General features: G+C 36.4%; 1 protein-coding gene across 15 annotated transcripts in view; it reads left to right on the forward strand.

Annotated features, from left to right (window-relative positions):
• The window catches only part of MAPK8 (mitogen-activated protein kinase 8), a 135,791-nt gene that overhangs the window by 85,620 nt on the left and 37,586 nt on the right, over window positions 1–12,585 (forward strand). For all 15 annotated transcript variants that reach the window (XM_021943290.2, XM_021943284.2, XM_021943287.2 and 12 more), the window contains one exon: window positions 12,247–12,417. In XM_021943290.2, coding sequence (XP_021798982.1) covers window positions 12,296–12,417 — 122 coding nt within the window. In that variant the 5' untranslated portion in view covers window positions 12,247–12,295. The remainder of the gene's footprint in view (window positions 1–12,246; window positions 12,418–12,585) is intronic.

Raw genomic sequence — 12,585 nt, forward strand, 5'->3', positions numbered from 1 at the left:
TACACCCTATATTTCACATATTGTTTCTACTACTTTTGGTTAAATTGTAGACAAGTCTGTTGTTGAAATAGGCCTTTTTAGTGCAGGACATAGTGGTATTTCTATATTAATTACTTAAAATATAGTTGAAAAATGAACTTTGAGAATACCTAGAACTGAAATAGATGCATTTGCGTAGTGGCAACTGAGATCTGATCTGAAGGCCAATTGAGGGCTAATAAGGAGTGAGGTTAAATTTAAGCTTATTACTCTTTTAGGGAAATGATGTGAGTTAGGGTTGAGGCCAAGAAATTCTTACTATATTCTGAAAGTCGTGAGATTTTATTATTTAGAGCTAACCTCATAGTGCTCACTATGAGCCCTCACCTTAGAGGTTATTATCTGCCTATGGAAGAAGCGGTTACTCAGCGAATCCTGTAACGTGGTTCTGCCACTTTGTCCATAACTGATTAGACCAGGGCAGGCCTCTGGCCCAAGGCTAATGGCTTATGAAGTGGCCTGGTATGAAAACTGCATAAATAACAATAATAAGATTAATCATCTTTCTCTTTCTCTCCTGTAAACTACTCCCTGAGAGGAGAATGACAGGCAATTCATAATGGGAATTTAAAATAACAGTTTGTTCACTTGTTCATTGGCTCATTCATTTTTTGAATGTCTGTTGTTAGCCAGGTAGTACTCAATGCACTTGTGATTTATTCATGACCAGACCAAAATTCATGCTTTCATAGAACTTGGGTTTGAGTGGGACAGATAGTAAGCATGTATTAGAATGTCAGCAATGGTCAGTGATATGAAGAAAAATGAAGCAGGTTGAGGGGAGAGAGTGTGCTTAAAGGGGAATTTAGATAGGCTAGTCAAGTAAGGCATCTCCGAAGAGCTATATTAAGATATTTATTACACGGAATTAGTTCATGTGGGTATGGAGGTTCATAGGTCCCAGGATCTGCAGTTTGCAAGCTGAAGACCCTGGAGAGCTGATGGTGTAGCACCAGTTTGAGTCCAAAGGCCTGAGAACCAGAACACCGAATGTAGTTGCAATCCAAAGGCCAAGAGGCTCAAGATCTAGGAACAGCTGATGTTTCAGTTTGAGTTTAAAGGCAGGAAAATACCAGTGTCCAAGCTCAAGGTAGGCAGGAAGAGTTCCCACTTATTCTCAAAAGGGTCAGCCTTTTTGTTTTATTCAAGCCTTCGACTGATTGGATGAGGCCCTCCCACATCACAGAGGGCAGTCAGCTTTACTCAGTCTGTTTATTTATATAAATGTTAAAGTTATGCAAAACATCCTCACAGAAACACCCAGAATAATGTTTGTCCAAATATAGGAGCACCCTGTGTCCTAGGCAAGTTGATGCATAAAATTAACTGTCATAGATAGGTCTATTGGTAGCCACAGAACCAGGTTAAGTAAAAATAGATAGGCTCTAAGTTACCTCAGTGACTTATTGTCAGGAATGCCTGATGATTAGAGCTGTCTTAAATTCCGAACCTTGTTGTGTTACCTGAATTATTTTCCAGGGTCTCTGGAGTCTGGCTGTATGGTTGCATTGAACTTATTCTTTTCTGCTTAAGTATGTTTTATGTAACTAGTTTAACCTATGTGTTTCTATGTTCAAGCTTGACAAGCTAGCCATTTTATGGATGGGTGGTCCGCCTGGTATATAAAGATATCACAGAAATAAACCTTGAGTCATAAAAACCTAATATAGCAGCCCCCCCTTTACTAATAAAAGAAACACTGGTAAAAATACATGAAACAATGTATTAAGTAATTTGTTATTTTAAAAAGATTTAAATTTTGGTTTTTTAGCAGTTATTTGTTCTAACTCTGTGAAGAGCCTAAGTGTTTTGGAAATCTGAAAATGTAGGAGATGCAGCCGTTGTCCTCAGAAAGACCACAGTCTGATAATACAATCTGCATAAGTAAATATACAGCAAAGTAGTTTAGATGAGAATTTAGGTTAGAGCTGGTTTGAATGGAAAAGGCTTGTGAAGATCAAATTTAAGCTAGTCTTAGACAAAATTTGTATAGATAGAAAAGAGTGTTAAAATATTTCATGAAAGGGAAAGGGAAATGAACAAATGATACATCAAAGTTTGGGGGATGGTGGTTTAGCTATATTGACATGGTTGTAGTCTTCTTGCTGTAGGAGTAGTGACAGGTGAAATTTGAAAGTTAAAGCTGAACCTCAGTATTTCCGTACTTTTGGTTGCACATTAATTCTTTTGAGCCTCAGATTATTCCATTTATTAACTAGGATAATAATGCCAATATTTTTTCATATGTTTTAATCAGTTACGTCTAAATTCTATAACAAGATTCCTTTGTTTTTAATCGCAGAAGCCTTCCTGAGTGGGGAAATGAGTCATCAGAAACCATGCCATTTCCTTCTCACACATACTCTTGCCGTTCAAGCTTCATGATGGAGAGATCAGTATATCAAATGCATCCTCCATAAATCTCACCAGTATCCTTAATGCCCTTATCTTGGTGAATGTGGAAAAACTCAAACTCAAAGTGCTTTTTTTCTGTTCTCTTAACACAATAATCACAGAAGACTTATGTGACCAAATTTTGGGTAGGGGGAGTTCCCCACACACCAAGCAAGTGATCACTTTTGCAGCGGACACCTGCTAAGTGTCTTCCAATTCCATTCTGACACTAGTTACGTGGAGATAGCATGAGATCCCACAGGTTGAGGGCCCAGTCCTCTCCCACCACCTCCAGATACCAGTCTCAAGTCTGGAACTTCTCACTGACTGGCTCCAAGTTGAGATTCCCATGCCCCTCTCTTTGGATTAGATTAATTTGCTAGAGCAGCTTTACAAAACTCAGGGAAACACCTTTACCAGTTTATTATAAAGAATATTACAAAGGATGCAGGTAATGAGATGCATAGCGTAAGGTATGAGGGAAGGAACACAGAGCTTCCAAGCCTTCCCAGGGCACGCCATCTTCCAGAAACCCCCACATGTTCAGCTATCCAGAAATTCTCTGAACCCTGTCCTCTTGAGCCTTTCATGGAGATTTATTAGATAGGCACGATCGACAACCATGTGGAAATGGGATTGAACAAAAAGGATATAATCTAATACTAACAGGCCGAGTGGAGAAACCCACAAGCCTGTCTGTTCAGATTCTTCTTAGCCTTTCTGTGCAGCATTCCTTTCTCAGGGGTATGGGACAGGCCCCCTTCTGAAATTAAGAGTCTTATGACCTGCAGTCAGAAAGGCAGGGGAAGATTAAAGTCTTGGCTTGAGCTGGTGAAAGGAGGATGGGAAAATCAAGAGAGAGAGATTCTGTTTTCTGAGGCCTAAAGCACCCCAACATCATAGCAAAAGAGTGTAACAAGGTATATGGGAGTTAGGAGCCAAAAGCTGTGGATGAAAACCTATTATACATGTTCTCTATATATACAATACATAGAATTATATATATGTTATTGTTATCTAATATGTAATAGATATATAATGTCACACTTGGAAATTGCACTTTCTGTCTCAGTCTCTTGATGGTACTTTTTTTATGGCAGTGACACACTAGTATCTCCATCCGTATGGCCACACATGTGCTCTGGATCCCATTCTTCCTTTTTGGAAATAACATGCTATCTGAGAAACCTATTTTCTTTCTTACTCCCCCATTCTCACTCTTCCTCTCTTTATTGGATCCTTTTCATTAGCATATAAACATGTTCAGGTTGTCTCTATGTTATATGTGTTATACTATGCTATATCACACATAATGTATAATCTGATTATCCTCTCTTGACCATTTACTCTTCCTTATCTATTTCATCTTTGGTCTTCTTTGCTAAACTTCTCTAAAGAAGTAGCTATATCCAGTGTCCTTATACATTTCCCAGTTACACGTCAGCTCATTTTAATCTAGCTTCTACTGTGATGGCTTATTTGACACCTCTGTAACAATCAGTGCTGTTAGCCATTTTGTTCTTCAAAACACTCTCATCCTTTGGCTTCTCCAGTGTGTTCTTGTTTTCTGTCTAGGTCTCTGGCTACATCTTCTGTGGCTTCCTTGTCAGCTTATCTTTCTCCAATTGCTCATTAAATGTGGTTTTTATAAAGCTGAATCTTAGGTCTCTTTTTACTTAATCACTACTCTTGAATAACTTGTCTCTCATTGCTTCAGTAACAATGACAATTCCTACATTTATCTTTCACCCAGACTACTCATCTGAGGTCCAGTTCTATATCTAGATACCAAGTTGATTTTTCCATTTGAATGTCTTAAAGTTTTCTCAGACTCAACAGGTTTAAGACTTATAATTTCTCTTCCTCTATATTCTCTGTATCTTCAAGATTTTTTTTTTTTTTGGACTAGTATATTTTCGAAGGACTCAAATTCTCTACCCCTTACATTGTAACCATAGGCAATTAATCATTCTAAGATTCAGTTTCATAATCTGTAAGATGGAAAAACTGTAGTTCCTTTCTTAACATAAGGAAACATCAGACAAAATGTGAATATGGGATGTAATACCATGGACTAGATTTACCCTCTAGCTGTAAACAAATAGAAAATCCTCCTAGGGTTGTTTTCAGTATTAAAATAGTACTTACAAAGCACTTGAAACAGGACCTCACGTAAAGTAAGTTTTTTTTTAAGTGTTTGCTTTTATCATTATTGAATATGGTTATGAAGTTGTTGGATGAAGGCTTAAATCCTTATAAAAAGCAGTTCTCAACTCAGTACTTTAAAATTGCATTTTAAGAAACTAGAAGAAAGAATAGCTCCAAAACAAGCAATGAGAAGGAAATGAAGCATTGAAATATGAAAGTGTAAAACATTAGAGAAAAGTAAGAGAAATTAAAATCTTATTTTTTGAAAAGGTCACTAATAGTGATAAAATTCTAGCCAGACTGATTAGAAAAAAGAGAAGACACAAATGAGATTAATATGAATGAAAGAGGAGAGATGAGTATAGATTCTGTAGACATTAAATTGGATAACTTAAATTATTAAATGAGCAATTTCCTTGAAAAACACAAAACTACCAAAGCCTGTTTAAGAAGAAATAGTTACTAAACAGCCCTATATTTAAGAATATAGACTTATAATTAAAACATTCCCTCAAAAAGAAAACAACTCGTCATAGAAGACTTCACTGAGATAGTCTATGAAACATTTAAAGATGAGTATCAGTTCCATACACTCTTTCCGAAAATAAAAGAAGAGGGAACACTTCTTAACTCATTTTATGTCAGCATTACTCTAATATGAAAGAAAACTACAGTCCAGTATTCCTTATAAAAATAGATGGAAAAATCTTCAATGAAATTTTAGCCAGCTGAATCAATATATAAAAAGGATAGTATTTTATGACCAAATGGGATTCATTCCATGAATGCAAGGGTGGTTTAACATTTGAAAATCAATCAGTGTAATTCGCCATATGAACCAACTAAGGAAGAAAAAGTATATGATTATTTCAGTATATTCAGAAAAGTCATTTAACAGAATTAGTACCCATTAATGATAAAAACTCTCAAACTAGGATTTAAAGGGAACTTTCTCAACCTGTCTGTTAAAGGACAACTAGTAAAATCCTATAATATATATATCATGCTTAGTGATGAAAGACTGAATGCTTTCTCTCTAAGATCATGAACAGGCACCACTTCTATTCAGCATTGTATGGAAATTACAGTTAGGGAGTGAAGCAAGAAAAAGAATTCAAAGGCATTCAAGTTGGAAATGAAGAAATAAAATTGCTTGTGTATATAGAAAATCCCAATACCCAAAAAAAGCCTACTAAGACTAATAAGTGAGCCTATTACAAAGTCATTATACAAAAATTAATTGCATTTCTACATACTAGCAATGGGTAATTGGAAATTTAAATAAAAACAAATTTAAAAAAATATTAGCATTCAAAATCTTAATGCTATGGAGAAGTTAATCAAAATTATGTAAAGCTTGTATGTTAGAAATTATACAGGCCTGTGGAAACAAGGGTCGTGTCCATGAATCAAAAAACTCAAAATTGCTATAATGCCATTTCTCCCCAAATTGATGTATACCATAAATGCAATTCCAGCCAGTATCTTTGCAGGCCTTTTTTGTAAAGACTGACAAGCTTAATTCTGATATTTATATAAAAATGCAAATGACCTAGAATAGCTGACAATTTTTAAGAAGAACAAAGTTTAATGACTTAAATTGCCTGATTTTCACACTTACTGGAAAGGTGCATTACTCAAGACAGTGTGGTATTGGCCTAAGCATAAACATTATTAGTGTTATAGAAAATAGTTCAGAAATAGGCCCACACACAAAAATGTTTATCTGATTTTCAGCAAAAATGCCAAGGCAATTCAGTGGAGGAAACTGGTAATCTTTTTAACAAATGGTTTTTGGACAATTGGACATCTGTATGCAAAACAATGACTCTTAACCTTTAAGTGGGCAATGATTTCTTAGACATACAGAACCAAACTGTAAAAGAAAAAATAAATCAGTTGTACATCATCCAAGTTAAAAACTTTTGATCTTCAAAAGTCACTGTTAACACGGCTCCCATCAAAATCTTAGCATTATTTTTTGTAGACATGGACAAATTTATTCTAAAATGTATATAGAATTATGAAGTAACTGGAAACAATTTTGAGTAAGAAGAATAGAGCTGAAAAAAAAATCACACTACTTGATTCTAAGACTTAACATATAGCATTATACTCAAGACACTGTGGTATTGACCAAAAGATAGATCAGTGAAACAGAATTAAAAGTCCAGAAATAGACCCGTACAAGTAGAGCCAAGTGAAGTTTGACAAAGATGCAAAAGCAATTAATTGGGGAGAAATGATGCTTTTTGCAACAAATAGAATAATTAGATAACCAAATAAATAAACTTTGACTTAAAACTCTTATACAGCAGTTATCATAAATCTAAATGTAAAGTGTGAACTATAAAACTTTTATAAGAAAATGAAGGCGAAAATCTTTCTGATCTAGGGCCAGGTAAAAATTTCTTGCGCCAAAACCAGAATCCATAAAGGAGAAAAAAAATAATAACTTGGGCTTCATCAAAATTAAAAACTTTTACTCTGTGAAAGACACTGTTAAGAGCATAAAAAGACAAGCCACAGACTGGAAGAAAATATTTGGAAATTGCATGTCTGATAAAGAATGTGTATCCAGAACATATTTTAAAAGTCTCTAAACTCAACAGTAGGAATAAAACAATCCAATTAGAAAATGAGTGAAACACTGAACAGACACTTCACCAAAGAGCATATACAGATGACAAAGAAGCACATGAAAAGATGCTCAACATGATTAGCTACTAGGAAAATGTGAATTTAAAGCCATGATGAGATATGACACACCTACTAGAATGGCTAAAATAAAAAGTACTGGCAAAACCAAGAGTGAGTTAGAATGTGGAGGAACTAGATCTTTCACACATTGCTGGTGGAAGTGCAAAATGATACAGCATTCTGGAAAACAGTTTGCCGGTTTCTTGTAAAATTAAACATGGAGTTACCATATCTTACTCCTCGATATTTACCCTAAAGAATTGAAAACTTATATTCACACAAAATGTGTACACAAAGCCTTTTAACAGCTTTGTCATAGCCATCAAGAGGTGAATAGATAAATTGTCATACATTTCATACAATGAATAATATTCAGTAAGAAAAAGAACAAACTATTGATATACCAGCACCTTAGAGAATCTCAAGAGCATTATAGTAAGTGAAAAAAAGCCAGTTTCAAAAGATTTAATAGATTACTTATGGTGAGTTTAATTTGTATAACTTTTTTTTTTTTGGAGACAGTCTCACTCTGTTGCCCAGGATAGCATGCAGTGGTGCTATCATAGCTCACTGCAGCCTCTGGCTCCTGGATTGAAGTGATCCTTCTGCCTCAACCTCCCAAATAGCTAGGACTATAGGTGTGCACTACTACCCTGGCAGATTTTTTATTTTTTTTACATTTTTTATAGAGATGGGGTCTCTCTGTGTTGCCTAGTCTGGTCTTGAACTCCTGGGCTCAAGCAGTCCTTCTGCCTTGGCCTTCCAAAGTGCCAGGATTACAGATAGGAGCCACTACTACCAACCTATAACACTTTCTAAATGAAAAAATTACAGTGACAAAGAACAGATTAGTAGTTGCCACGGGTAAAGTTGGGAGGAGTCTATGATTATAAAGGGATGGCATGAAGATGTTTCTTTGAGGTGATGGAATCATTCAGTATTCTCTTTTTCTTTTTTTGAGACAGAGTCTCATTCTGTCACCCAGGCTGAAGTGTAATAGTACAATCTCGGCTCACTGAAACCTTCGTCTCTAGGGCTCAAGCGATTCTCCTGCCTCAGCCTCCCAAGTAGCTGGAACTACAGGCATGTGCCACCACACCTAGCTAATTTTTGTGTTTTTAGTAGAGACAGGGTTTCACCATGTTGGCCAGGCTGGTCGTGAACTCCTGACCTCATGTGATCTGCCCTCCTCAGTCTCCCAAAGTGCTAGGATTACAGGAGTGAGCCACCGTACCAGGCTGGAATAGTTCAGTATTCTGATTGTAGTGGAGGTTATACTAATATAAAGTATGTGATAAATTTATGTAGAACTATACACATACAGGGCATGTAAAAACTGGTAAATCTGAGGAAAATTTCTAGTTTAATAGTGTTAGTTTCCTCATTTTGATAGTTGTACTATGGTTTGTCAAATGTTGTTGCTGGGTGAAAGATACCCAGAAACTGTAATATTTTTGTAACTTCTGTGTGAGTCTAAAATTATTTCAAAATAAAAAGACACCGTTAAGAAAATGGAAAGGCAAGCCACAGACTGGGAAAAAATAGTTGCAAAACATCTGACAAAGGATGTGTATCTACAATGTGTAAGTAAGTCTTAAAACTCATAAGAAGACAGCCGTATTTTTATAATAGGGAAAAGAACTAAATAGCTATTTCACCAAAAATAATTACACAAATGGCATATAAACCCATGAAAAGGTGCTCACCTTCATTAGTTATTAGGAAATGCAAATGTGAACCACCTTGAAATACCACTGTACACCCACTAGTATAGATAAAATTAAATGGCAATCCGAAGAATGTGGAGCAACTGAAACTCTCACATCTTACTGGTGCAAATGAAAAATGATATGGCTTCTTTGGAAGACAGTGTGACAATTTCTTAAAAACATAGGGCTCAGCAATTTCACTCCTAAATATTTAACCCAAGATGAATGAAGAAAAAGTGTGAAATTCATACTGGCATCATTTATAATAACTCCAAAACTGTAAACAGTTGAAATGTCCAAGTGGTACATCCACACAATGAAGTTTATTTCCTAGTAAAAGGACTCCAACATGGATGAATCTCTAAATCATTAGAGCAAATGAAAGAAACCAAACAAAAATTACATGCTGTGTGATTTCATTTATATGAAGATCTAGAAAAGGCACGATAACCAATTCAGTGGTTGCTAGGAGTTGGGGGGGAAAGGGGTAGAGAGTGGAGACTGACCATATAGGGAATGTATTGAGGTAATGGAAATGTTTTATATCATGATTTTCCTGATGGTGGTTATGTAATTGTACGGTTAATCAAAACTCATCAAATTGTACAGTTGGTACAATTTTTATAGTCCTTTGCATGTGTTTTGTTTTTTCTGCCTAGAAAGCTCTCTCCTCTCCCTGTCTGGTTGACTCATCTTCAGTGTTCAGATCTTGCTTAGATGTCATGTTGTCAGGAGTATCTGTTCCTGAGCCCAGACTGGCACAAGCTGCTTTGACATCCTGCCGCTTTCCTTCATTGTCCTTACCACAGCTGTAGTTTCAGTCAGGCAGGTAGCCATCAGCTTAAGGTCTCTTTTTCTGTCCTAGCTGCAGCACTGTGAGGAACCAGATGCTGATTACTATCTTGTTAACAGTACATAGCATGGTGCTTAAATCAGGTTTGAATATTGCATGACTGAGTAGAAGTGAGTAGAGAGTTTTCTGTCTTCTGTTCTTGTAAGTGGCAGCTGTGGCTTTTGCCAAGGGTACTGCTTAGCTGGGGCTGCCTGCTTAACCTTGGAACCTGTCTGCCTGCCTCTGCCCTGCTCCTGGGGAGTTGTGACTGTCCATGCTTATCTGCCTGCCATAGCCTTTGTTCAGACTTCTTGTCACCGTGAATCCCACTCCTGTGGCCGGGCCACCCTGTTCTGAGAACAGAAAGGAGCTTTTCCTTGCTGTTACTCTTAGCAAAAAAGTAAACGGTTGTGCTGCCTGCATGTTCCTGGATCTACTCAAGCTTTTTCTTTTTTTCCAGCCAGTGGAGAAACTCTGAAACACAGTGTTTTTTTTTTTTACCTACTTTGATAACAATATGTCAACTCCTGTGAAGCACCGCAGAGTACCCCTTTGTCTCCTGATTATCTTAATCTTTTTGAGAGAGACGTATGACTCCTCCAAGTAAGGTTAGGAATCCTAATCTGCAGGTAGTTTGAATGCTTGGGTGGAAGGTTTAACCTTCCAGAAGGTGAAAACACCATCAACTTTGTGCTCAGCCTGTGCTCATATTTGTAGATTATCAGAGATCACTATTAGTGTCTCCATGCCCCCAGCTGACCCAGTTTCCAGGATAAATGTGTAGAATAATTAATAAAGGGCCTGACGGCCAACACTCTTCTTCCACTCTTCCCATTTCTCTTCTTCCTTATTTCACTACTGTAGTAGGTAAGAGGGAATTCAGGTTATGGTAGGAAAACGATTAGGGTGAACAATCCCTGTATGTGAGCATTCTGTGAACATAGCTCAGTGTTTAAATCATTACCAAAGCTCATTTCTTTATTATGGGTTGTCCACTTAGGAAGAATTTATGAGTCTTGTCATTTCGGTCTTCTCTGGAGCACTATATGACTCGTCCAGTTAGTGATTTTGGAAATGTTTCTCTGGACCTTTTACGATGTATCCAGGTCTAATTCCTCATTTGTTTCTAGTTTATTTGTCCTCGGTTTTACAGCTTACATAGTTTGGAGTTGCCTGTTTAGTTTTTGTTTATTTTTAACTCCTTTAGACCTAAGACTCTTCATTGTTTCTCTTTCATCTGAGTCATTATAATAGTCCCTCAGATGTTCATATTCCACTCTTGCTCCCCCTTTCTCCTGCAGTACAATCTATATGTCGCAGCCAAGGATCAGGTCAAGGCATTCTCATGGTCTCCACCCTCCAGTGGCTCACCTTCTTACCTAGTTTGTGATCTGACCCCAGGACATGCAGAGTGCCTAGCAGGCAATTAATATTTGCTGAATTAATTCTTTGTATTGTAGTCATATTAGGATTTTTGGGGGGTTAGCATTATCTTAAAACCACAAAAAACAGTAACTTGAGACCTAACTGGTTTCATGACTTATTGAGGAGGCAAGGAGTAGGTTAAAGCTGCTTTGCATACATTTTGGAATAGTATCTTTTGTCTAGTAAGGATGGATAATAAGTTTGCTAATAACCAGTATTCACATGGGTAGAAAAAGACTGTCTTGATTTTTAATCCTACAAGTTGTAAAGGAATGGTAGTTAGAAGTTGAATTGTACTTTTAATGCCTCAAGCAGGATGGAATAGTATTGTTTTGTTTTGTATCCCAATATGCTAACTACTTCTCTCTCTCTTGTTTCTGTTTTGCTTCTCATCCTTTCACCCATTACAGTCTCAGTATGTGTGTTACACCAGGAGGTTGCCTTGGCAGGTCAGAGGATCTGTGACTGAAGGCACTGTGGTACCCTTTGTGTTTTAGGCAAGGGTGACATGTGCTAGTCAACTTATTTCCATTTGTTGTTCTCTCCACTTGGTACTAAATGAGACTGTTAACCAGTTTTGAATGAAAGTTTGTAAATTTCTCATAAAAATTAAGGTTTTTATTCTCTATAATAAGCACACGAGAAAGACTGGTTTTAAATTTTATTTTAAACTGTGGAGTGACGTTAAAAACGTGCTTAATTTTAATTATTTGCTTTTGTTAGTCTTGTAAGTTATTAATGTATTAATGCTGGTAACTTCTAGATTGGAGGAATGATTTATCCTAATGTTTCTTTTAAAAAAAAACTATCAGTCGTTCATATGGCATATGCTGATCAAGGCTCTGTGGTATTTTTTTTCTTGTGTTTTTTAATGAAGCCTCTCTTTTCATGATCTAGCAGTCTGTGTTACTATCAGTAAGTAAACAGAGAGTAAGGGCTCAAATTTTAATATTAAAACAAGTTCATTTTGTTAACATCACATTTTGTTCCATCTTGCAGCTTCTTGGTGAATTTTTGGATGAAGCCATTAAATTAATTGCTTGCCATCATGAGCAGAAGCAAGCGTGACAACAATTTTTATAGTGTAGAGATTGGAGATTCTACATTCACAGTCCTGAAACGGTATCAGAATTTAAAACCTATAGGCTCAGGAGCGCAAGGAATAGTATGGTAAGTTTTTACTTCCAAAAATTAGTCAAAGAATCATTAACTGCTACGTTTTCTCCTCTTGTAATTTAGATACCTTGGCAAATATTTAACTTGCCTCGAAAAATTAAAACAAATTAAATGAAAACTATTCCACAGTAAATTGTTTGCTTCAGGGATCAATGGTCTTTT

Source organism: Papio anubis, chromosome 11, assembly GCF_008728515.1.
Source record: "Papio anubis isolate 15944 chromosome 11, Panubis1.0, whole genome shotgun sequence".
NCBI classification, from domain to species: Eukaryota; Metazoa; Chordata; class Mammalia; order Primates; family Cercopithecidae; genus Papio; species Papio anubis.